At 45.0% G+C, this 24,182-nt stretch overlaps 1 protein-coding gene across 14 annotated transcripts in view; it reads right to left on the minus strand.

Moving 5' to 3' along the window:
• FOXN3 (forkhead box N3) overlaps positions 1 to 24,182 on the minus strand; it is a 206,554-nt gene that overhangs the window by 114,175 nt on the left and 68,197 nt on the right. For 12 of the 14 annotated variants that reach the window (XM_038138093.1, XM_038138092.1, XM_038138086.1 and 9 more), the window contains 2 exons: positions 20,114 to 20,349; positions 16,968 to 17,524 (listed from right to left, as the gene is read on the minus strand). In XM_038138093.1, coding sequence (XP_037994021.1) covers positions 16,968 to 17,510 — 543 coding nt within the window. In that variant the 5' untranslated portion in view covers positions 17,511 to 17,524; positions 20,114 to 20,349. The remainder of the gene's footprint in view (positions 1 to 16,967; positions 17,525 to 20,113; positions 20,350 to 24,182) is intronic. The other 2 variants (XM_038138081.1, XM_038138080.1) reach the window with 1 other exon arrangement.

Genomic DNA, 24,182 nt, shown 5'->3' on the forward strand with positions numbered 1-24,182 from the left:
AAACAGGAGACCACTGTGGAGTGTGGGTTAAACACAGCCTTTCCACCCTGGCAGCAAGCATAGTCCCCTCACCTTCCCTGAAAGTGCAGGGCACCAGCCCCCACTGTGCCACAGCTGGGGAACCTGCACCCAGCCCCAGGAGATGAGCAGCCTACCACAAAGTCAGGGAGGAAGGAACAGGTAAGAAAGAAAGCTACATTGTCAGGTCTCATCCAAATCATCCTCAAGGTGAAGTAAGCTGAAAAGAACAATGCAGGAACTTTTCGTTGTGGGACCCATTCAGACATATTTTCTCCCACTTTAAGTCTGCTGCAGAGGCAAAGGAGCAAGAAGATGAACTTGCTTAGTCTTCAAAGTTTAATTCACAGTAAGCTTCATTAAAACTGTAAGAAGACTCCCTATAATATTTATCTCCACACAGCCATCTCAAAAATAGACTTGACAACTACAGGATTTTTTTGTCTTGGGTTTTTTAGGTGTCCACATTTTTGAAAGCATGGCTACACAGAGGTTGCAACTGGTAAAATACTGTAAGTGGCAGACACAACAAAGCTTGTCATAGAAAACTTCTGCAGCATGAGCCACTGAATCAAGTGTATTTTAGAGTGGATAATCAGCTTCCCTGAGCACCTCCATCAGTAAAACAGATTTGAAATTGCGCAGATAGTTTATTATTAAACACAGCAAAGTGATTACATTAAAGAAATAATATCTGAACTCATTGGTGTGCAAAAAAAAGGAGTATTTAAATCTATAATTTTTCCAAGGAAGCTAGCAAGTCCCTAATCAAAACCTACATCTTGGCAAGAAAAGAATTCACAGGTTTATTCATGCTATTTCCTGGGCATACTAGTTCTACATTACCAGAGCATTAATCAAAGTCTAAATACTTAACCAAATCCTGACTCAATATAAATTATTCCTCTGTTTAAAAGTCTACCTCATTTTTCCAGATGCCATTCCAAATCCCACAATAATTTTGCTATTTCATAGAAAGAGTAAAGAAAAAGTGAGTTTCCTCAAATTCACAGGAGAGAATCAAAAGGCCTATGACACAGGCAGCAGCAGAGAGCCAGCCTGCAAAGACACTGAAACAAACCCAGCAGAAATAGAAATGTCCCTCTTCAGGGCATTCTAAGCTGGTAGCAAACAGGATGTGAGCATCAGTCAATGTGTGCAGATAAGAGGCTATTCAGAATAGCAAGTTCAGGCACAGACCGGGTCTTTTACCCGGTAAGGAAAGAGTGGGAGGAAGCAGGGGGTAAAAAACAGCTTTCAACCTACACACCACAGCCCTGCCTATTTGGATTTTCCCTGGCTTCTTTTTAACTGAATTATCTCACAGGCCGTCATTTTTCATTTTCAGGTACGATGTTCACAGGACGCCCCCATGAAACAGGAAGCCTGCCTGTGTGTGTTTGTAGTGTACTGAGAGAAGAAATGACAGGCTCTTCACAAAAATGAGACACTGGACAACCTCAGCAGCACCAGCAGCCCTGAGAAGAGGACTGGGGCACTTGCTGAAAGACACACCATCTACAGAAAGAAGGACTGATGCTTGGCTTGAACAGAACAAGGAAAGAAATGGAGTTTGGAGTAGGGGAGGGGAAAAGAAATTGGATGGAGTCTAGAAGCTTCTAGAAAAAAGATGTGTAACTTCTACATGGGGCTAAGTCGCCATCTTCAATTTCCGACTCCTCGGTGTTTACTAGGAAGCTACTACACATTCTGATCATTGCATACAAAAAGGCTGCTGATCAATATTGCACAAGAGTGGTAAGTGATCAGTGACTAAACATCAGTGCATGAATTTATCTTACTTAACATGCCTGGAGTGAAAGGAAACAGGGAGAAACAATTTCTGAGCTGACTTCAGTGATGAAAATTGACAACTTGCGCAACATCAGATGATGATGTGAGGAGTTCAGAAGTAACAAGGAAGAGAAGACGTATGATATTCTCAGAAGGTTAAAAAGCTGTTTTCCTCCAAATTATTCACGATCAAATATGCCTTTGAACAGATCTGCCATCTAAGGGAAAAGAAAATCTCATTTAGGGATGCCAAAGCAAGGCTATTTTGATGCCACAGGTGTCAGGCAACCAGGCCTGCTGTGACCTGAGTCACTGCTCCAGGTCTCCTGTGATCTTTTTCTTGATCAGTTTCACACAGGAAGCCTTCATATGTGACACACCACAAATAGCATACGGCTTACAAATGAAAATCCTGCTTCAAAAAAGGGCTGCAACTTTTTTCTTTTTCAAAATGTAAATGTGCTTTCAGTACAGTGCAACAATGACTGAAAGCACTTGTCCCTGCTTTCCTCAGACAGACGCTTATGACCAGTTACATTAGAGACGATGCAGGTAGGAAAAAAAGAGAACTAAGGTGTGGGTGTGTGTCAGGGGGAAACCACAGAAACAGCAATTGGAATTGAATAGCTGAAGGTGAAAAGCAATCAAAAATAACATACAAATACCCCTATAGAGAAAAATGCATAGCTAGGAAGTAAGTCCAAATTGCTGAAGGCCCTACCTAAAGGCTGAACAAAAAGGAATGGATGCTTTATATTGACTCCATTCGTCCTACCAATACTGAAACACTTAAACAGCAGTCATCTTACCTTTCAGAGCTGCATCATGTACCAAACCCTGCTGAAAACCAGTAACCAGCCTTTGAGGACTCTGGTGCTGTAAAAACTCACCACTGCTTGCCCTTGCAAGAGGAAGCCAGTTACACCAGCTCCAAAGCATCAGCCCATAAAAAGGGCTGGCTGCTCCAAAGGGTCCTTCTCTCTTTATAGTTGCACCCAATGACCACAAATGCTGACATCTGCACTGCATGGTGAAGGACTTCTGTAATTACTGTGTTTTTCTTGCAAAAGACTTTCTCAGGCAATACTAGACACACCATGAACAGAAGAGTTTGAAGGAAACTTGACAGATTATAGCTTTATTGCAACCTCCAGAATCTGGCTTTAATGTTGCTGATTCATAGCATTTCAGCATGTTTGTATTCTAGATGTTTCTATTAAAAAGTTATGAGATGGTGCAAAATCATGGAGGGGGGAGGGGGGCAAATGAAAAAACCTTTCCAGCTGTCTTTGCTTCTATAAAAGAGCTTATAAAAGTTCTTAAAGGCTCTAAAATAAAGCACACAGCTCCTCCCTTCATTGTTTTAAGTGACAACGTGATTTTTAAGCCAATTTCATAATTTTTAAGATACAAATCTCTGTACTAATAGCCTCCCACACCACTCTTATCATATCCATTCATATTATTACACAAACACACCCTTAGATGATAACATTACTTTGTCAAACTTAAAAGCCATGCAACACAAACAGAACATTTATTTGAGCAATTGCAAAATTCCCTTCCTTTCCAAACAAAAGCATGTCTTGGTACACAATTCAAGAAGTCCGTAGCTACACATGGCATGGACTGAAAAGCTGTTTAAACCACTCTAAAACTGTTTCAATTTTTCACCTGATTGAAGAGGAATCAACATATAGTCAAAACACAAAAAGGCAAGAAGCAAATTCTTCCCCTTTTAAATGAGTGTCTAAATTAAAGATTCAAAGTGCCAATCCAACAAATTTGCAAACCCTCTTTTATAAATAGCAAGGGGAATAAATATAAGATGATGTGGCACACAAGTGGATAACTCTACCATAATTAAGGCACGGACTCCTGTCCCATCAGCCCAACCCAGCCAAATGCATTTTCGACACACTAGATACTGCTGGAGGGAGAGTGTAACTTGAGTGCTGGTGAAAGAGCAGAAGGCAATTAGAAAAAGTGGTTAGATCATAACCATATTTACTTTGAAACTAAAATAATGCAAGTATTTTAGCTGGCGGGAGGAAGACATCCTCCTAGTCACAGCAAAAAAGGATGAAAAAGCAAAACCTTTCCTACAATTTCATTGCTACAAATTAAAATCAAAGCTTTCTAAATGAAAACTTTATTTTTTTTCAGACAAGAATGACTGAAAACCTTGTCTCTTAATGGAAAGGGTCATAATTACATTTCTGCTTTCCCAAATTCAAAATTAGTCAGCTCGAAAACCTTACAGCAAATGACACATCAAAGCACACTTGCTAAGCCAAGAACAAGGAACTTTATTCCTCCAAACAAATGCTGCACTGCCCAAGAGGCAGTGAAATATTACAGGTGTTTTAGCAAAACATGAAGCAACAAAAAATTAGACAAAGCGGAGGTGTTTTACTGAATTATAAATGCTGATCTGTTTTGGAAAAAACAAGAGAGATGGTTCAGGTTAGTTAAGACTCTTAATTTAGAGTCATGTGATTAGACTAACTGGTAAGCAGTTGTGGCAACACATCTTTCCCAAGGAAATGTTGCAGAGATTAGCTCAAGTGGTTAGAACATGGAACTAATACTAGTACTAATAATGCCAGGGTTGCAGGTTTGATCCCTGTCTGGGCCATCCACTAAAGAGTGGGGCTTGAAGGTACTTGTGCATCCTTCCAACACAGAATATTCTATTTAAGATGTACCACTACGACAGCATCTTGTTTTCCTGGCACAGAGACACAAGCAGACAGAAAGCTCTATCTGACAACCCAATTTTTCCTCCCATTTTACTTTAAAAGTGTTTGCATGATCTAAAAAAAAGTGTGATTCTGTAATGCTTTTTATGTATAAATAGTATTTATACATGCATACACAGATAGATTAAAAACATAATTTAAGCAGAAAAGGAAGGCACATCATAAACAATAAAATTGCATTTGCCTCAAGAGCTGGGAGCTAGCACCAGACTAAATCTTCTGTGCAATTTGTCTCTGTGATAGCATCTTTCCTTTCTCTGCCATGCAGCCACAAGTCTAGAAAGTATTACATATCAATATAAAATTGTAAGCCAAACCTACACTCTTTTACAAAAGCAAGGTCTGTGTATTTAACCCTGAGCATTGAAGGGGAAAACCTTCATCTGTATAGAAGAAGGGTAAGAGAGAGAAAACACAAATAAATCAGTGCAGTGAGCAATTACATATAAATTAATGCATTACATTAATTGCCAAAACAGGAAAAAACATTCTGGACAAGTTCATCCTACTCCTTCAAAGCAAACCATGCAACAGTACAAATGCCAGCATTTGTCTAATTCTCAGCCATCTCAGCCACATCCTGACTCTCCAACTTCCCATCTCTCCAACTGAAGACTGAAAACCTGCACTTTGCATGCACACCATGCCTTCCTTCTTACTTCAGGTATGCAGGAAAGCCAGCAAACTACTTACACCATTATATCAGAAAAAGGTTTTTAACGCAGAAGATGGCTGGGCACTGGAACAGACTCCCCAGGGAACTGGTTACAGCACCATCCTGAAGAGCTCAAGAAGTGTCTGGACAATACTCTCAGGCACACAGTGTGGTTCCTGGGGTGTCCCATGCAGAGCCAGGAGCTGGACTCTATGATCCCTTCTAACTCAGGATGTTCCATGATTCTATGATTCTATTAATGGGCAGCCCCTTAGTCCTCAAGTACTTCAGGAAGGGTGGAATTACATAAGACTCATATCATTATTTCCAGTTAAATTTATTTATAAGTATTATGTCTGAAGGGAATTCCTGCAGAACTGACTATCTTCTGACCCACAGTATTCTCCCAAAGCCTAAGTGTAATTGTAGCTCCATATACACCAGCAGCAGGCAGTTCGTAAACCTGTCAAATATTCTCTCCAAAAGCCTTCAAAGTGCTCCCAGGAGCAGTGATGATCTCTGGAAGTGCAGTGATTCTGTGTTTTTCTGGGGCTTGAGAAGGCTGCAACCAGGCACTACAAAGCAACGGTACACAGGAGAATCTTTCACATACAGCTTTTCCTGTATGGCAAGGACTTTAGTCCTAAAGATGAACGTCTTGTCCTTGCAAGGTGTATTTAGTTCTCCTCAACTATTTCAAGAGAACTAATTGCAAAAGTGCTAAATTTATTACATTCTGAACCACTAATCCTTAACAGGGATGTTTAACATCCCTTCTGCTAATGTAAAACCAAAACATTTCATGAATGATTTCCCTATTTTTACTGAAGCATGCAGAACCTATGGCACACGTGTTCCCACTCCCCACACTAAAGGGTGAGGGTAAGAGATAAAAATATGTAAATGAAAGCTTGAGATAAGGTATGCCAGCAATTAGCCCTAGAGTCTTGCATTAACCCCCACAGCCCCTTCAAGTTGCACATTAGACACCTTTTTCCAACTGTAAACTCAGAAATATATTCATAATAGCTGCTTCATCTCAGTGAGTACCTTTCCAGAAGTAGGCAGCTGTGGGATCTTATAAACATAGCTCTGGAACACAGGCTAATTTTCTGCTCAAAGCTTGAATGAGTGCGAACTCACCATTCAACTGGGTTCTCTTATGCAAAATTCCATCAGCAAGTTTCTGCTCCACGTACTGCCACAGACAATTCTCCATGCTATGGAGACTTCCCTGCACAGCAGCCTGTTCATTCCTCTGCTTACCAACAGTTGTCTTTCAGCAAGTTACACTGGTGCTTCAAAATCCTGAGAACTCTCAGCTAGAGGTAAATTGCTACTCTTCAATGCTGCAATGAAATGTAGCAATTCAGCATGCCATAGATAGTGTTTTGGTATCCTAAGTCACTGGCTAAGGGCAGCAATTTGGCTTCTTTTCTACTGCAACAAGGAAAAACCCACTCAAATTTAAGATCCTTAGAATGAGTCTTCCCACAAATTCCTACACTAGTTCCCAATTTTTCCATAAGAGCCTGAATGGAATATGAACAACTAAGCAGAAATAAAGTAATTTAACAAAATTAATTAAAACATACTGTTTCCAAAATTATTATTATAGATAACTAAGCAGGGTCCAGAGGCATCATTTATGGCCACAACAGCTGCTCTCCACAGCTCTCAGTCCCAATTCTGTTGTTGATACTCAAAAGAGTAAATCAAAAGCAGCTTTTCTGAATTCAGGAGTCCAAATTGGTGAGAAAACAGAAAAAAAAAACAACCAAGTAATGTTTCAGGCTAAGAAGAGCCAACAATGACCCAAAAAAAAAACAAAATCAGGAGGGCAAAAAGCTGTATGCCAAAGCAGGAAGGTCACTCCCTTTCTTTCACTCCCCTGTTGCTTATCTTACATGACCTCTATCAGTGATGAGTTTGACACCACTTACAGCTACAAGAAATTTAGGAGTCTTTAAAAGCCAGTTTTGTTGCCAGCATGTAGATAAACTTTGTCAGCATCAAGACTCTTATAAATGTGCTTACTCTCCAGAAAGGATAACCACTGCTTTATTGCCATTGCAATAAACGGCCAGACACGGCAGTGATGATGAGCACGTGTGGGTGCACTACCCCAGCTACCAAAGAACTCAGCAGCTGCAGCCACCTGATCACTGAGATCCAAAGGCTGCAGGCTAAGAGGAGTCATGGATACGCTGGCATGGCAAAGCCAAAGCATTCTATGCTCTCTTGTGTAATTAAAGGTAAGAATTGCTGTGAGCTTCAGTCCTGGACACTGATTTTGCCCCAAGTGAACACATCTCAGGAAGCTCTTGCTAAAAGCAGCACACTCGAGGAAGGTGTTTCTTGCCCCCATCTATGAGGCCAGCTAGACCCAGGGCAGACAGACTGCGGAAACCATCACAGGGCCACTCTCCAACAGCAACATGCCTGGTCCTCCACAATATCTGCCTTTGCCCACACCATTGAAGAGAGCATATGGTATTACTTCTGTGCCTGAATTCTTCCAAGCCAGAGAAAAGACACACAGGAATTAAGTAAAAAAAACTAAGCTGAAACAAGACTGAAAAAATCATCCAAGCACATATTCAGGATCCACTTCACCTTTAAGGATGTCAGAGCTCAAGTGTCAAGGACAGGGGCTCATAACTGCACCTGAACCAACCATTCATGTTTCTCTGCTGCTTGTCAATGAAGCACTGCCAGACAATCAATTATGGCAATTCCTCTCTTCCCCAGCCCACCCATAATAATTTGTCATCTCTGGAGCTGAGAGGGTATCCTGCTTTAAGCCAGCTGTGAGATACTGGAACAGGTGAGGAATGGCTGGGGAAGGGACTTTAACTGGGAGTTAGATTAAATGACATATGTTAGGAAGCTAAATACCTTTCTCCTTGAGACCAAAATTTAACTACTGAATCATAACATGCCAGTTGTTGCTACTAAAGAAAGCAAAATCTCATTGTTTCTAAACTACTTAAACACTGACAAACAAAGTATCACAAAGCCAGCAAGCTTGTTATATATCTCATTAACATGAACTTTCCTCAGTATCTTCCTTTACGCAGAAGACCTTTACTGGACTTGTACTGATTAAAAATACCAGACTACGTATCAAAAGATAAAAGCAAATTACTTGGAGATATAGAGCTTTATTAGCTTAAAAATACATGTAAGCATGGGCCATGTCTTTCCCTAGATGCTTGCTAAGCAAACCTTAACCAGAGGCAGCCACATGGGGCTTTTCCCTAAACAAATCTGTGTTCACACGAGTAACTGAATAGAATCATAGAAGAGTTAGGTTTGGAAGAGATCTCAAATATCATCTAATTCCAACTCAGCCACCATGTGCAGCAATGCCATCCACCAGACCAGGCTGCTTCAAGCTGCATCCAGCCTGGCCTTGAACACTTCCAGAGACGCGGTACCCACAGCTTCTCTGGGCAGCCTTTGCCAGTGCTTCACCACCCTCACAGCAAAGAATTTCTTTCTAACATCTCATCTAAATCTCTCCTCTTCACTTAAAACTGTTCCCCCTTGTTCTGTCACTCTCTGCCTGTATAAAAAGTCCCTCTCCCTCTATTTTCTGAGTCCCCTTTAAGTAATGGAAGGCTGCAATGAGGTCTTCCTGTACCCTTCTCCAGGCTGAACCCCACCTCTCTCAGCCTGCTCTCATGAGACATGCTTCTGCCCTCTGACCATCTTTGGCCCTCCTTAAAAGGACCCTCTTCAAAAGGTCCATGTCCTTCCTATGTTGGGGGCCCCAGAGCTGGATGCAGCACTGCAGGTGGGGTCCCACAAAAGCAGAGGAAAGGGGCAGAATTCCCTCCCTTGCCCTGCTGCCCTCGCTGCTTTGGATGCAGCCCAGCAGAGAGTTGGCTGTCTGGCCTGCAAGCACTCATTGCTGGTGCATGTCCAGCTTTTCAGCCATGAGAACCTCCATGTCTTTCTCCTCAGGGCTGTTCTCAATGACCCCATTTCCCAGTCTGTGCTCATAACTGGGATTGCCCCGACCCAGATGGAGCACCTTGTATTGGGACTTTCTGAGCTTCATGACATACTGCTTTGTTATAGCTACATGCAGTTGCTCCGTGACCTCATCGAGCAAGTCTGCCCAGTCTTGCAATGACAGAAGTCAACTAACTTTTATATGCTAACCCACCACTGCTCAACATACAAATGACAACCAGCTGAATTAAAAACAGTCACATGTAGTCCCTTCTTCATAAGGATTTTGGCTTCTGTTATTCTCTACCATTTATTTGTGTTAACAGCTTTATGAAGATACAGCAATTAGCTGAAAATAACACAGAAGGAGCAGGTATAAGCAACTTTCAGACTGCTGCCCAGACCCCGCCAGGCCAGTCGTGTGAGCGACTCTACCAGAAATACTGTCATGCTGCAGGACTGAATTAAGGTTCAGTGGGGACATGGTAACTGCCTGAATCCAGAGCAAAGAAAGGTAGCTTCCCCAGCAACTCAAAGGCTGCTTCAGGCTGCCTGAAGAGTATCTTCAACTCATCAATTATTTTCAACTGCTTCAACTGTTATGAGCAAGACTTTCAAATGTTTTTTCTCAAGGTCTTCACCCAGGAAAAGAAGACACACAGCACAGTTTGCTGGGTACTTTCAGACAATGTAAAACACTTCACTTCCCTTTTAGAAAAAGAAGGGGGAAGTCTAAGGGACATATATTTAGTAATTAAAATGGATCCTTTGATGTTTTGCTGAAGAACTGAAGTACAAGACAGAAGTGCATACACTCAGCCACGCCAGCAAGCCCAGGTCATCTCTGACATACAGCTACAGCTGGAGTTAGTACAGCCACCATCGTGGGCGTGGTGCTCAGGGGCATGCCTTGCCACATTCACTAATGGACATGTCAAAGTGCTCCTGTGCGCCCACATCTTTCAGCCCATCATCAACAAGGCCTCCTGTGCTCAAACCAGAGTGAAGCTCCAAGATCTGTGCTTCCTTTGCTGGCAGCGACAAGGGCACTTCATTATCTGTCTGACAATTGGAAAGAAACACAGGAGGTGATGAGGACATAATGACAGCAGCATGGGAAAAGCCTGACAATTGATTTTATAGACATCCTTTCCTCTTCCATAACAGCTTTTCAGGGGATGCACAGCACAGGTCCACACAGAGCCACCTCTACTGCCAAAATTAAGAACCTTGGGCAACAGAAACAAATCTTGAAAAAACACACATGAGCACACATCTGGCACAGTTTTTGTTCAACCACGTCACCCATGTCTTATGGGCCCAATCCAGCACCAAGCATGTATCTGACTGAACATACAAGCAGTTCCAGTGGTTTAAGTGCAGCCTGTGCTCTAAAAGGTGAGAGCATCCTCCACCCCTTCCCTTCCCCATCTTCTCTGGCTGTCACCAGGTCAGCTCTGAGCTGGCTGGAAGCCGCAGGCACAGCTTCATGCCAGATTAAGCAGAGCTGAGCCTACGGCCTGTGCTGACACTGGTTTTCCTCTGACCACAGTAACCATGAACTAAACAGGGAGCTGAAAATGAATCCAACTAAATTAGCCCAATGAAAAATAACCCAAATGAAAATCATACAAAGAGTTTTCAGCCTGCTCATTACATAGTGACAGATGTGCCAAGTCTGAGCTGAAGAAGGGCTTGCAGTACAGCCCCAGATCAATTCCACCTCCCAGGAAAGGGAACAGGCAGTCAGGTTCAGCAGGGTTCATGCATGAGAACGGCAGCCCAGACTCTGATCACTTCAAATCTGCTGTAAAACACCAAGAAGAGTCACTAACACAGGCCACTTGAACAGCAAACAGCACAGTCCTGCTCCTAAGGGGAAACAAAACCAAACACCTCCAGGAGAAGAAAGCGGCCCTTTGCATTTAAACTTCTGTTCACGTTTAATCTTTACCTGGGGGAAGGGACTACATCCATTACCCCACCAAGCATCATGCAGCTGCCAGCCCTTCTTCAGTAAGGAATGGCTTGTCTCAGCAATCCCAACTGGCAATGCCCAGCCTCCTCATCACCTCTATGCCCCTTGTCATGTGGGCACAACTGTCACCTGGACTGCACTGTAACCTGAATTGGGGACTTAACCTGAAGAGCAACACAAGAATTAAAAGAAGAGTGAAACACAAATCCAGCCAGATCAGTTGTGTGTCACAAAACACAAAAGTTCACGTGCCAGGAAGGTGATGGAGCAAACAGTTGGAAGCAAGGGAGTGCAAACACAGCTGGGAAATGGACTCACCAACCTCACCACAGCCCAAGCCCAACGGGTAAAGAGCACCTCGCTCCTGATTTTCTACACTCTTTCAGTACTGCTTAACACACTTTGCATCATCTCTGCTGTGGGTGAGGAGCACAGACAAGGTCCCTTACTCCGGTTTATTTAACCTAAGTGGCCAATCTTAGGTAGGCCAAAGGCCTGTCACTGTGCAACCAACACCCCAGCTACGCAGCAGGGCACCTGCCTGCAGGCTGTCCTAACTGAGAGCAAGATAACACAAATACATCAGATACAAGGTTCAGAGGAGACCCTGCATATTGACAGCTCTCCTGTCATTACTTGAAAAGAACTGCTTGTGCTTTGTACAGCTCTAAAACAGTTAATTCAGGCAGATTCCTGTGCAAAGAATTAGCTCTGATGTTAAGTCAAGCAGCTGGAAGCCAGTGAAATGAAGAGTGTTATTTCCATGCACAGCTTTAGGAAATCTATTATTTAAATATTCTGCATAATTCTTGGGTTTGCAATTCAAAAATAAAACCAAAAGGGTTCAAGAAAAGTTCTCCATAAATTGTCTAATATCTTGCAACTCCATTTACAGTATGGTTCTAGAGATTTTTATGATTTTTCTAGAAAGAGGTGACCCTTGTTTCTCTGCACATAAATTTGAGGAGAAAATTTCTGATATTAGAGAGCTTTTTCATAGGACAGACAAAAGCAAAAGAAAATGCATTTCAAGTTAAACTAGACAAATTCAGTTTAAAACCACAAAATATCATTTCAATAATTAAATTAACAGTTGCACCAGCTTATTTAGGAAATTAATTTTTTAATGGAGTCCATGTCAAATAAAGCCTTTAACATGAATGTGAGGGGTTGTTTTGTTGGGTTTGATTTTGGTATTTTTTTCACTTTAGCTTCCCCAGATGTTATAATTGCAGTGAAATTCTGACAATTCTGTTATTCAGATCAGTCTAGGTGATACCATTAAAAACAGAGACTATTTCCTATCCCCAGTGTGAAACTGAACTTCCACAGGAAACCTCAGCGACATTAAAATAGGGAGGACAGGGTCCTGTCTCCCTCACCTTTGTGCATATATGCAGATTGGATCAGGAGATTCTAACAAAGAACAAGCAGGGTCCTTTTCCTCTCATTCCAGCTAGCACTGATCTTTCCACAGGATTTTAACTGTCAAAAGCCCAGATATTATCACATCAGAGGAAAGACATTTGCAGGAGGCACTCCTGAAAAGTCTCCCGTGCCCAAAGGGTTTCCCATGGCTCCTGTGAAGATGACCTGGCAGAGCGCTTATGAGAGACAGTGCACTAGACGAGGACAAGCTGGGCATCGGCTCTTGCAAAGCTCAAGGACCACTCAGGAGTCCTCAGATCTCAGAGCCTGCTCCAGACGGAGGAGGAGCCTGGCTGGATCTCCGTGACCCAGTTATGGACCACGTACTTCCAAGAATAACTTCCACATCAAGCCAGGAGAATTTTCTTCTCTCATCCCCATAAACATATCCTTTACCCTCATTACATTTTTATTAAGACATCCCTCAGCATAAGTGCCAAATAAACCTTTCAGATACTTGAATTTCTTCAGCATGAACACAGCATGTGTGTTTCTCCCTATCTCAGACAATGCAGAGCAGACACAAAGAGGATAGGATGGATGCCCAAAGAAGCAGAGACTAGGGAAAAAAAACAGCAGAATAGCAGAGAGAAGCATGGGGACAAAAGCTCCAACCTTTATAACCGTGGGCTGTTCACTGAGACAAAAATACTGCAGCGAAACCAGCGAGGTCAAACATCATTTCCCCTCATCTGATAACGATGACTGAGGAAGTTTGAATTCATAAAAGGCACACACATCACACACCCTGAAAAGACAATCCTACCAGCCTTTGTTCAAAGCAGGAATCCCTACATGAATAAATCAGATTTTCAAGAGAGGCAGAAACAGGGCTTGTAACAAAATTTTTCAGCCGCCCCTTAGCTCGAGCAGCACTAGTGGGCATAGCTATAATCACAGCAAACCTACATAATGGGTCTGAACTAGCTTAGCCCTTTCCCTGCAAGCAGAGAAGCTGCCACATCAGTTACTCCGTTGCTAGGGCAACTGCTTACTTTCCATATCAACTGCAAACTCGTTGCTATGGAGACACATATACAAGAAAAATTCCTCTCTATAGCCAAGGACCAGATGGTAGGGAAGTCATGGACTAACGGGCTGTACTAAGTGGGACACAGACTACAGGACATTTAGATCTGTACGTTCACAATAGGATTAATCTGAACAAGTGAATTCACAGGTCTGGCAGTATAAACAAAGCCAGGGAACTCCACATCTACTCCCCATCATGTGACAACTTCATACTCTGGCCAACTACTATTAAACTGCTGAGCTCAATGCAAAGAGCTCTGTACAATCGAGGGCTCAGCATTTTCCCCTCTTCAGCCCAGCTCTGTGTCTCGATCCAGATCAGCCTCATCGCAGTTCCATGAACAGCCAAGCTTTTGGTTTGCCAGGTAAGCCTGATGGCACTGCAGCTGATGTGGAATAGCAGCAATGTAAAAGCAAATCCTCTCTTCCACATTCCGCACCAGACCTAAAAGCACTAGGACAGGGCAAGTGAAAAAAAAAAGGTGATGAATCCTGCCTTTTTTTTTTTCCCCCTCTCCATTACAATGATCTCACATCAGGAAATTCAAACATCCATATGCAGGCAGAAAATATTCACATAGATTCATATTTAGCCCCATGAATATAAACTAGTGGAACTCAAGACTGAGAAAACTACTATGCAGAGGGAGTTCAAAAAAGAATTAAGTGTTCAGCAGAACTTTTTTTAGAAAAATGATTACTGAAAGGCTACATAAACAAACAGTGGAAAGCACAACTAAGAGAGGAAAAGCTTCTAGCTTTTCACAATGTGTCAACGCACATCAACTGGCAAATGCCTGCAATTCCCAGCACTAACTCCTTCCCCCCATACTGTATATATTTCAGAGCCCATCTTGTTAGCATTTCATAACATGCCATTTGCTAAATGCTGCTTTTTTCTTTTTTCCATGTAAAACCAGTAAAACAGGCAGACCCCAACCCTGCAATTTGCAAAAACTGTCTGCAAAGGAGAAGTAGCATAAAATGATTCCTTACAGATGAAAGCTCCCCTTTCCCCTGCCCCAAGCCCCATACCAAAACCAGAGAACCCTTTGGATGGACACCTTCCTTCTGAACAGCAGACATATTTGCTGCAAGGTACCAAATCAAGCCCAAGTGTGTGTGCACACACACGAAGGTATTTTCAAAGCCATCAGTTGACATTTACTGCTTTCCAAGTCCGCAATTAGCTGTCAAGCACCTGATTCAGCAACTCTGACCCAGGGCCAATTCTGCACTCAGAACTCTGTCTGCCTCATCCCTTGGCCAGGACACGATGAAAAACCCAGCAGGGGACTTGAATGACCTGCTGTGGGGCATTTTACATTCGAGATTCCCTTTTCATTCACCTTAAAGCTGGCTACCTGCAGTTATTAGCATCTTCAGGAAGTAGACGAAATTCTTTCTCAAAATCTGTGATTTTCCTAGAATTAATAAAACACCTTGCGATTCATACAGGCAAGGCCTCCCAGCACACCTGGCTGTCTAGCAATGTAACCACGGCCGTAATCATGAATTTGAGACGGGGGTGACCAGTCATGCATTGGGCTGCCCCATGTCCCCACGGAGCAGCAGTGCAGCGTGGTATTGTTCAGATGAGCTCAGTGGATGGCCGGATATTTGACAGATAGACATGAAGACAAGGTCCTCATAGGAAGGAAGCTGAAATCTAAATAGTCAAACTTGTAAACAGAGGAAGAGGGTCAGAACAAAGCACAAATGGTCGAGTTAAACACAGGCCTTGCCAGTTACCTTATTTTGGTGTTTTTTAAAATGCATTGTATGAAGATTTCTTACAGTCTGGAACAGGATCATAAAAGTCTGTTGTGGCATTGTTATTATAGTCTCACTTCCAAACCAGAATTTAAGACTCTGGCTTACACAAAACAAGATCCAGTTCAGGAACAGACTTTTTTATCTCACACACAAGCTTCCACAGCAATTAACTGATAAAAATACAAATATACAGTGTGTGATCAGTAATATGGGGACAGTGGATTCTCAGTATTGATACTTTTTAAAAAGAAAGAAAAGAAAGATAGATATGTCAGTCTTTTAAAAATGAAAGCTCTGTAGAAAAGAAAGTTAACCTATCTATAAGGAAAAGTTGCTAGTTTAGGATAGTGTATGACTCTTCCTCTAGAGTTACTTGAGCTTCTATTCCAGAGCTTTTGAAGTTAAATTGCACACAAAATAGGGAGAACAGCACCACCAAGAGAAGTCTAGTTTCAGGGTAACAAGACAATCACAGCATTTAACTCACTGAAATACAAAAGCTGAGTGCACCTATTGTTTCTGCCAGGGGAAAGTGTTCACTTTCTGATCTTCAGCCAATTTTAGAAACAGACCATGAGTGACGTGATTTTTTACCTGCTATTTATTTCCCTAACCTGTGAGAAGCCCTCTGAAATTATCTGCAAGCCAGTATTTTTATCAGTATACTCGTACTTTGCCAAAGATTCATCCAGTCCACTGCTTCTTGAGAAGGTCCCCTTTGGAAACTGATTCCTGCTCCCAGGCAGACTGACAGAGTAGAAGGCTATGCAAGGGACTGCCCACGCCGCTCCACTCACTTTCCCATTCCCTTGCACACAGCTTCTTCCTGCAGACGCTGCTGGGGAATCAGCAGTGAAGCCAGGAGACAACAACCAAGATCCGAAAGCAAAGATGTGCTCCCAGGGCTTCTGCTCTGCACCAGTTGCAGAAGTTACATGAGCCCAAAGAACGCCAGAAATTCTGGCTAATTGGAATGGGAAGGTGAATGGGAATGGGAAGGTGAATGGGAACTTTCACCTCTGATACCAGACCTGCCTCTGATCTTTGAAGAGTTTCTCTAAAACTCGCCTGAAATGGAACCAAGCTTCATCACCATTACCCTCCTTGTACAAAAGAAAGAGAAGTTTTTATTGATTACAACACAGACCAGGGCAATAGCGATGGACTCTTACATAAGGCATACCCTTTCACTATACATTTGTATAAGCCAAGAACAGCAAGCAGTCTATTTATAACATGATTACATTCATCTAGTATAGCTGGAAACCATTACCACAGCATGATAACTAAAAACAATATTTAACCACTATGCATGAAGACACCAGCTGGGGGGAAAAAAACACACACACACACACACAGAGAACACTTTCTTACAGATGTCTAGACAATGAATTTAATAAAATCAGAATGAGCAATGCGAAAGAAATGCTAGCTCTCTGAACTTAATCAACTACATTACCAGGCACAGGGTTGCACATTCTATACTTCACTGTTAAGCACATATTCTGGGATTAGCAGGTGAATATTTTCAGAGCCAGAGAGATTCCCTTAGTTCCAAACTCACCTGACTTCGGTCTTTGTCCACTTTCTTAAAACACTTATTCAAGGACAGATTATGTCTCACAGAATTTTTCCATCCAGTGGGTGCATTTGCAAAATATGGAAAGTGTTCCAAGATCCAGTTGTATATATCCTTTACAGGCAGTCTTTTGGTTGGCGAATCTTCAATGGCCATAAATATGAGGCAGCTAAAGGAATAAGGAGGTTTGCAGTTGGGGTTCTGCTTGGCATCGTAGGGCATGTCAGAGTGGGCAGGAGACGGCGGCGTGTCATCACCGATGTCCTGGACAGGGCTAACGCTCCTTAACACCGAGTCCCCAAAGCTTTTCAGCAAGTTCTTGCTCTCATGTAACCAGTTCAAATTAGTTAGTTCTTCATCTTCCATGGCCCCTTTATCTAATCTGATGGCAGGCAAAGAGAAATCTAGGTCCTCATCATCATGAAGTGCCTTTGATAAATCACTATCTTGATAACGCTGGCTCAATCCACTGGGAACACTAATTCCTGAGCCCTCTGGCTTCTTACTGGGAGGCATGACTGGACCCATTTAGACAGCAGCTCCTGGGAGAGTGAATCCAAAGAAAAGGGAGAAAGAGAGAAAAGTTAGCTCATAAAAAGTTCCTGTGTAACAATTTGACAGCTTTTCCCTAATTGGTCACTTGGCCTTTTGCCATCTGTATTAAACATGACAGTTTTGCACAACAGTCATCCACAACTGTTGAATAAAATTATCTGAAGTCAGTACAGGGAAGAAATTTCACTTGATAGAATAAGATGATAATCCAGATACACCTCAGTTCTGCACGCACATGAAGCCCCACAGAGGAAATTCCAAACCATGTCTCTTTAAAGAGGAAGCGGTGTTTTCAAACCATTGAATACCCCAATTGTATCACTTTAATAAGGATGTGAATTAAAAAAATAATAAAAGTGACTTATGGCCAGTTGCTTCAGATTAATTTCAGCTGTTTCACATCTGAGGACAATACAACAGCACCACGATTAAAATCACACTGGCTAAAGGCATAGGCAGACCAACATCCGTACTGACTTGGGTGCACCAAAACTCAGAAATGAGAGCAGAACTTCAAAACCAGCAAGGTCAGGAGAAAGCAGGAGGGAAAGCAACACCCAGTAGTTCTGGGCCCAGGGCCAAAAAATGGGGAAGCAAGTGCCAGAGCAATAGAGCACTTTAAAAATGTATGTAAACAGAGAAGATTTTAATGTAAGCTGAAGTTATTTCAAACACAGTAGAAAACAAAAGTCAGAAAGACCGCTTCGATGCTCAACAATGGCCTGTGAGAGGTGGGGTGAGCTGCTGAGGGCACCAGCAGGCCCTGCGGGGACACCTGTGAGCACTAATACTTGGAATGTCCCGAGCACTTCCGAAGCAAAGCGAAGCTGGGCCCCTGCCCAATTCAAGAGAAGCAGACGAGCACAACAATTCTACTTCAGAAGCAGGAGACAGGCTCCCTGAGCTTCTACAAACAGTCAAACTGCCAGGAATTAGCTCTTGGAGATGTGAACAGAAGTGGAACAAAAACTGGACCGAGTTAGTAACAGAATTTAAATGGACAAAACATTCTGCACCAACACTGAACAAGAACGAAATGATTCCCTGTACCAAAAATATAACCCCAGTAGCTACCTGAAGTCATGCAGTCATAGAGTTGATATCGTAAACGAAAGCCAAAAAAAGCTACAGGTAACAAGAGAATGAACTAGCTGTCTGCAGGGACAAATAGAGCAACGCAGTCATTATGGGAAAGAGAAATAATGGATTTTAATTTAGCTAACATAAATGGGCAAAATTGAAAACTTTGAAGTTCTTAGTGTCTTTCTACAATGAAGTTACACTAAAGCAGATATTTACTAAAAATGAAACACACAGAACTTTTCTGCAGGGAAGCACATCAATACACTCGACATCTTCAGTGAAAATGTGCAGTTTTACATCAGTATCTGGAAAAGGAAAAAATACCAATGCAGATGTAAACACCAGGAGGCCAAACTTGCGTCGGCCCCACTTCCTACTTTTCAATACTGCATCCAGCGCAACCAGAGGTAAACAAGGGAATCGCCAGCGTCCAGGGGCACTGGCATTGCCTACCTAAGCTGCACACTTAACTTTGACACCAAATGGAAGTTCCGTCCCATGAGCTTCTAAACAGGAAAATTATATGATGGCTGACAGTAAAGTAATTTAATTGCACTGTTGCTATGACAACACGCTGCTCTCTTTCTGTTTAATTTCCTTATTTGCCAGTATCCTCCCAAAGGGCCGGATCACTTCACGATTTTTTCCCCCCGTCTCTCTCCCCGCTCCAGGCAGCGGGGGTGACCGCGCGGCCGCAGCCCCGCGGAGCCCCCTCGGGCCGGCACGGAGAGCCGGCAGGGAAGTCGGGCGGCACCCGGCCGAAGAGCGGCTCCCAGCGGAGCCGCCGCGGGCGGGCGGGGTGCCCGGGGCAGCCCCCGCGGCGGCGGGGCCCGACCGGGGCCACAACGGGGAGGGTACGGGGGGCCTGCCAGCGAGGCCCGTGGCAGCCGCAGCGGCGCCCCACCGGCGGACAAAAGAGCGCCGGCCACGGCGAGCCCGCGTTCGGCCCGAGCGATCGCGCTCAACCCGCGGCAGCTCCGCCGGACGCGCCCCGCACGCGCGCCCGCCGCGGCCGGAGGGGGGCGCACCGGGGCGGGCCCCCGCCCGCGCTCCCACCGCACCCGCCGCCGGGGGGGCGGGCGCCCATTGGCCGCGGCCGCAGCCAATCAATGGCGTTGCCAGGCGACCGGGGCTGCTCGGGCCGGGCGGCGCGCGCCGCGCACCCCGCCGATGCCGGCCAGGTGTCACCGGCCCGCGCGGCCCCGCGCGCCCCGCCGCACGTGCGCGCGCGTGCCCCGAGCTGCTCGCCCGGGCGCCGCCGGGACCGCCGGCGGGACGGGCTCGGGCCGGGCGCGGCCCCGCGGCGCGGGCACGGCCGGGCTCGGCGGGGTCACGGCGGCGCGCACGCCGGGCCGCGCACCAACTCCCGACCAAGTTGTGGCGCGGGGCCGGGCCGAGGCGGGCGGGACTGCACCGCGCCGCTGTCGTCGGCCGGCCCGCACCGCCCCGCGCAACCCCCGCCGACAACAACAACAACAACAACGGCAACTTACCTGGCGGGGGGCGGCGGTTTCACCGCGGTCCCTTCATGGCAGTGGCACAAAGTTTCATCTGACGGAGCCAGGCATGGCGCGCCCCCGCCTCAGCCCGAGCCCCGGGGGTGCCGCGGGGGTCCCGGCGCACGGGGCTCCGCCGCCTGCATGGGGCCCGACTGCCCCGCGCCCGCCCCGCGCTCCCGACGGGCAGCGGTCCGCCTCGGTGCGAGCCCGAGAGCGAGAAATTGTTTCCACTGCAAACAAAAAAGGCGACACATGACCACGGAGGGAGGGGAGAGAGGGAAAACGTGGGCTGGGCCAGCCGCGACGGGAGAAGCCGCGGAAGGGAGGGCCGCCGGCGGTGGGGGAGGGCGGTGGTTCCTGCCGGCCGGCGGCGGGGACCCGGCCGTGCTCCCCGCAGGGCGCTCGCCCACTCCGGCCCCCGCCCGGCGTCGGGGTCGTGCCGGGCCGGCGGCGCCGGCCGGGGGCGGGCGGGTGTCCGAGTTCGGGCGGGAGGCGCTCGGGAAGTCCCTAGCGCAGAGAACCGGCAGCCGCGGCGCTCCCACTTGTGCGAGTCTCCTTGCCCCCTGCCCGGCCAGACAGACCCCGGCTGAACTGCGGGGTGCACCGAAGGCACCGACGAGCCCCAGGAGCCCACGGCTTAGCATAGCGGAGCCCTGCTTCTACCTCTCCCGCAAGAGGAGCTGGGGAGGCATCTTTCAACACCCTCCCAGTGGGCAGGTAATTCCTGCCGAAAACGGGCCAACCTGCCGGCCCGGCGGCGCACGCGAGTCGGCCGGCCGGAGCCAGGCACCTGCCCGCCGTGTGAGCGGAGCCGGGCCCTGCGGGGAGCGCGGGCAGCGACAGGCGCGGGATCCCTCCCGGCGGCTCTGCTGCTGGCTCCGGGCATCTGGAAACTACGGCCACTGCCGTGGTGTGCGGTGCACAGTAAAGAACCGTGTTGCAGAAATCTGCAGTAACTGCCGACGGAAGCGGGGGGGGGGGAAATATTTCCTGAAGGAAATCTGCTTTAAAAGAAGGCTTGACTCAATTAGGAAACATGGTGCATTTTCTCTTCTGGTATCATACCCTGACATAACTAGTATTAACTTGAGTAAAAAGCCCTTGCCATCAGTTGAATTAATTGAAGGTTACTAACTTGATTTAAAAATAAAGTTGTCCAGTCTAGACAGCACTAGCTGAACGTACAGTCTCCTATACATTACATGCCAGATCTCAAGTAGCTTCAGTGACTTGCAGCACAAAATTGAAGTATGGCTGTCTACCCGCAAAACAAGTACATGGAACTGTTTCATAGCCAGTCCACAAAAATCAAACATTTTCCGCTCTGGGTAAACAATGCTTGCAGATTTAGCATACTATGAAATAAATTCTCCTTTCACTATAGAAAATGCCTGCTGCAGAAATGTATAAACAATATCACTTAAGTCAGAAATACACAGGTATCCTTCCCAGTGCAATCCTCCCTGGACACAGAAATTGTCACTAAGCTAGGAAGGAAAACATTTTAGCTGTTTTATTTAGAAAAGTTAGAACAGCTGCCTCAAGACCTTTAGGGAATTCTGCATTATTTCCCAATGGATGGGTTACCTCCTTTAATCTCTTTAACACTCACGAAATTCCCAGTTTTAGATAAGAGTGGCAAGCACCTCATTCTCAAAGCGCAGGGATAAGAAGCATTTCATTGATTCTCTGGAACTAGAAATTCCTGTCATAACTAGCTAAGACTTCTTTTGCCGATAGCTTTCCCTCTCCTACCCAGTGAACTGCTATTTCACATTCTTGCATATTTTCAAGAAGACACACCAGCAGCTGAATTGCAGAATGGGAAGAATACCTATCAGGCAGCAGAGTATCATCATTACCCACTGGCAATCCTGCCCTGTGACTCCACCTGCCCTAACACTCCAGCAGTCAGCAAGACCATTAGTTCACGCAGTTCTTATCTCACAGCCGTTTGGTTTCAAACCCAAACTAAATTATCAAGTCATAACTCCACCCACCTGAATTTACTCCAAATGCTTCAGACATTTTTCTGAGTGAATCAACATGCCTCTTTATGCAAGCAAGGAGATTTATTGCATTTATTATCACTTGTAAAAGTCAAGTGTCTTGAAAGACTACCAAGAAGAATTCAGCTAATGAGAAGTATTTCTGAAGTGAGAAGGGGGAAACCTCATGAGATGCAGGATAGTATGCAAAGAAAATTATACCCTGAATACATTATGTATGCATACTATTCAGCTCAGTTCTGTTCAGAATTAGTGGCCAAATTCCCCATGAATATTGGTGGAATATGATCAGTTTCAGAGTTTTCTGGTTTTTCCATGGCAGGTAGGAATTTCCCCAGAGTGCCCACTAGGGATTGCACTGAAGGGCCACTGTGAGACATTTGCTGTGCAGACAGAAAAGCCGGCATGATCAAGCACAGGGGCCAGCAGCAGGTGGTGGAGAAGGTCAGGAGAGCAGGGGGACAGACTGCCCCCTGGGTCGGAGGGCTGCCAGACCTGCTCCCGGCTGAGGTGTCCCGTGAGAGGCAGCAGTGAGGGGCAGACTCTTGCTGGTTCCCACTTACCCCTGAGCTCAACAGCAAGTGCAGCTGGTGACTTGCAGGGCACTAGAATACCAGCAACAATGTAAACACTACTATCTTGCCTCTTAGGATGACTGTTCCCCAACTTCTGACTCTTTGCTGGAATACCTAATACAACTAATTTAAGAAAGGAGCACACAGTCTCATGCAGCTCCATTGAAAGAACACTAACTGCTGGCTTAGAGACTACAGCAGCAGCAGAACAACTAATGTATGGCCATCAAGTAACTAAATACTCACTGTAGTCTCAGGCAAGCCCCCAAATTTATTAAGGTGTTGATTTCCCCATTTCTGAGACAGCAATAATACTAATTCATTTAGCATAAGATTTGCAACACTGACAGATGAAACTGTTTGTACATCAAGACCAAAGTACTTGCCGTACTGAAGGCTGATTAGAAGTTCCAACAGTGCACTTTAGCCTTGTGGGCTAATATACAACAGTCTAATCTTTCCACTCAGATTTCAGAATAGCAACTGCAGATGTTGCAGTATCTTATTTAATGAGGATTTCCAGCCATCTCTCTATATTCCTTTATCTCTTATCCTCCTCTAGATTGGAATCCCTGAAAATTTCCCACAAGCCATCGAGCACACAAGCACAGCAAGGGTCATGGGCTCATCTTCCCCCCTCAATCTCTGTCTGCTGGGAACATCTTTCTTTGCTAGCATTATGACCATGTGTCATGGTTTAACCCCAGATAGCAACTAAATACCACATAGTCGCTTGCTCTCCCTGCCACACTACACAGTGAGGAGAGGAATCAGAATTAAAAAAAAAAAAAACCAAAAAAACAACAAACCCTTAACTCTCGGGTTAAGATAGGAATAGTTTCATAATTAAAAAAAAAAAAAGATTATCATGATGATGATGATGATGATGATACTAAGAGATAGAAAGAGGAATAACACCCCAGAGGAACAAATAATGCACAATACATTTGCTCACCACCTGCTGACAGATGCCCTGTTATTAAGAAGTAATTGGCCCCTCCTGGTCAATTTCCCCACAGTTTATATACTGCCCATGATGCTCTGTGGTATGGAAAATTCCTTTGGCCAGTTCAGGTCCCCTGTCCTGGCCATGCTCCCTCCTGGCTTCTTGTGCACTGCTCACTGTCAGAGCACAGGAAACTGAAAAGTCCTTGACTTAGGGCAAGCACTGCACAGCAACAACTGAAACATCAGTGTGATATCAACTTAATTCTCATACTGAATCCAAAAATACAGCACCACTGTCTCAGCCAAAAGCAGGACACCATGTCACATAACCTTATTAAATACTTCTACTTTCTGCCTTCTGGCCTCACCTGCCACACTTCAACAGTCCTGCACTATTTATCCTCACCTTTAAGCCCCTCTTCCTAACTTGGTCTCCAATTACCATGTCTTTATTGACTGGTGTCCTTGTCAATGTTTACTCTCTCTACATCAGAGTCAGATTTCTTCCCTGAAGTCTGCTGCAAGTTTGCC

The sequence above is a fragment of the Motacilla alba genome, chromosome 5, assembly GCF_015832195.1.
Source record: "Motacilla alba alba isolate MOTALB_02 chromosome 5, Motacilla_alba_V1.0_pri, whole genome shotgun sequence".
Taxonomy (NCBI): Eukaryota; Metazoa; Chordata; class Aves; order Passeriformes; family Motacillidae; genus Motacilla; species Motacilla alba.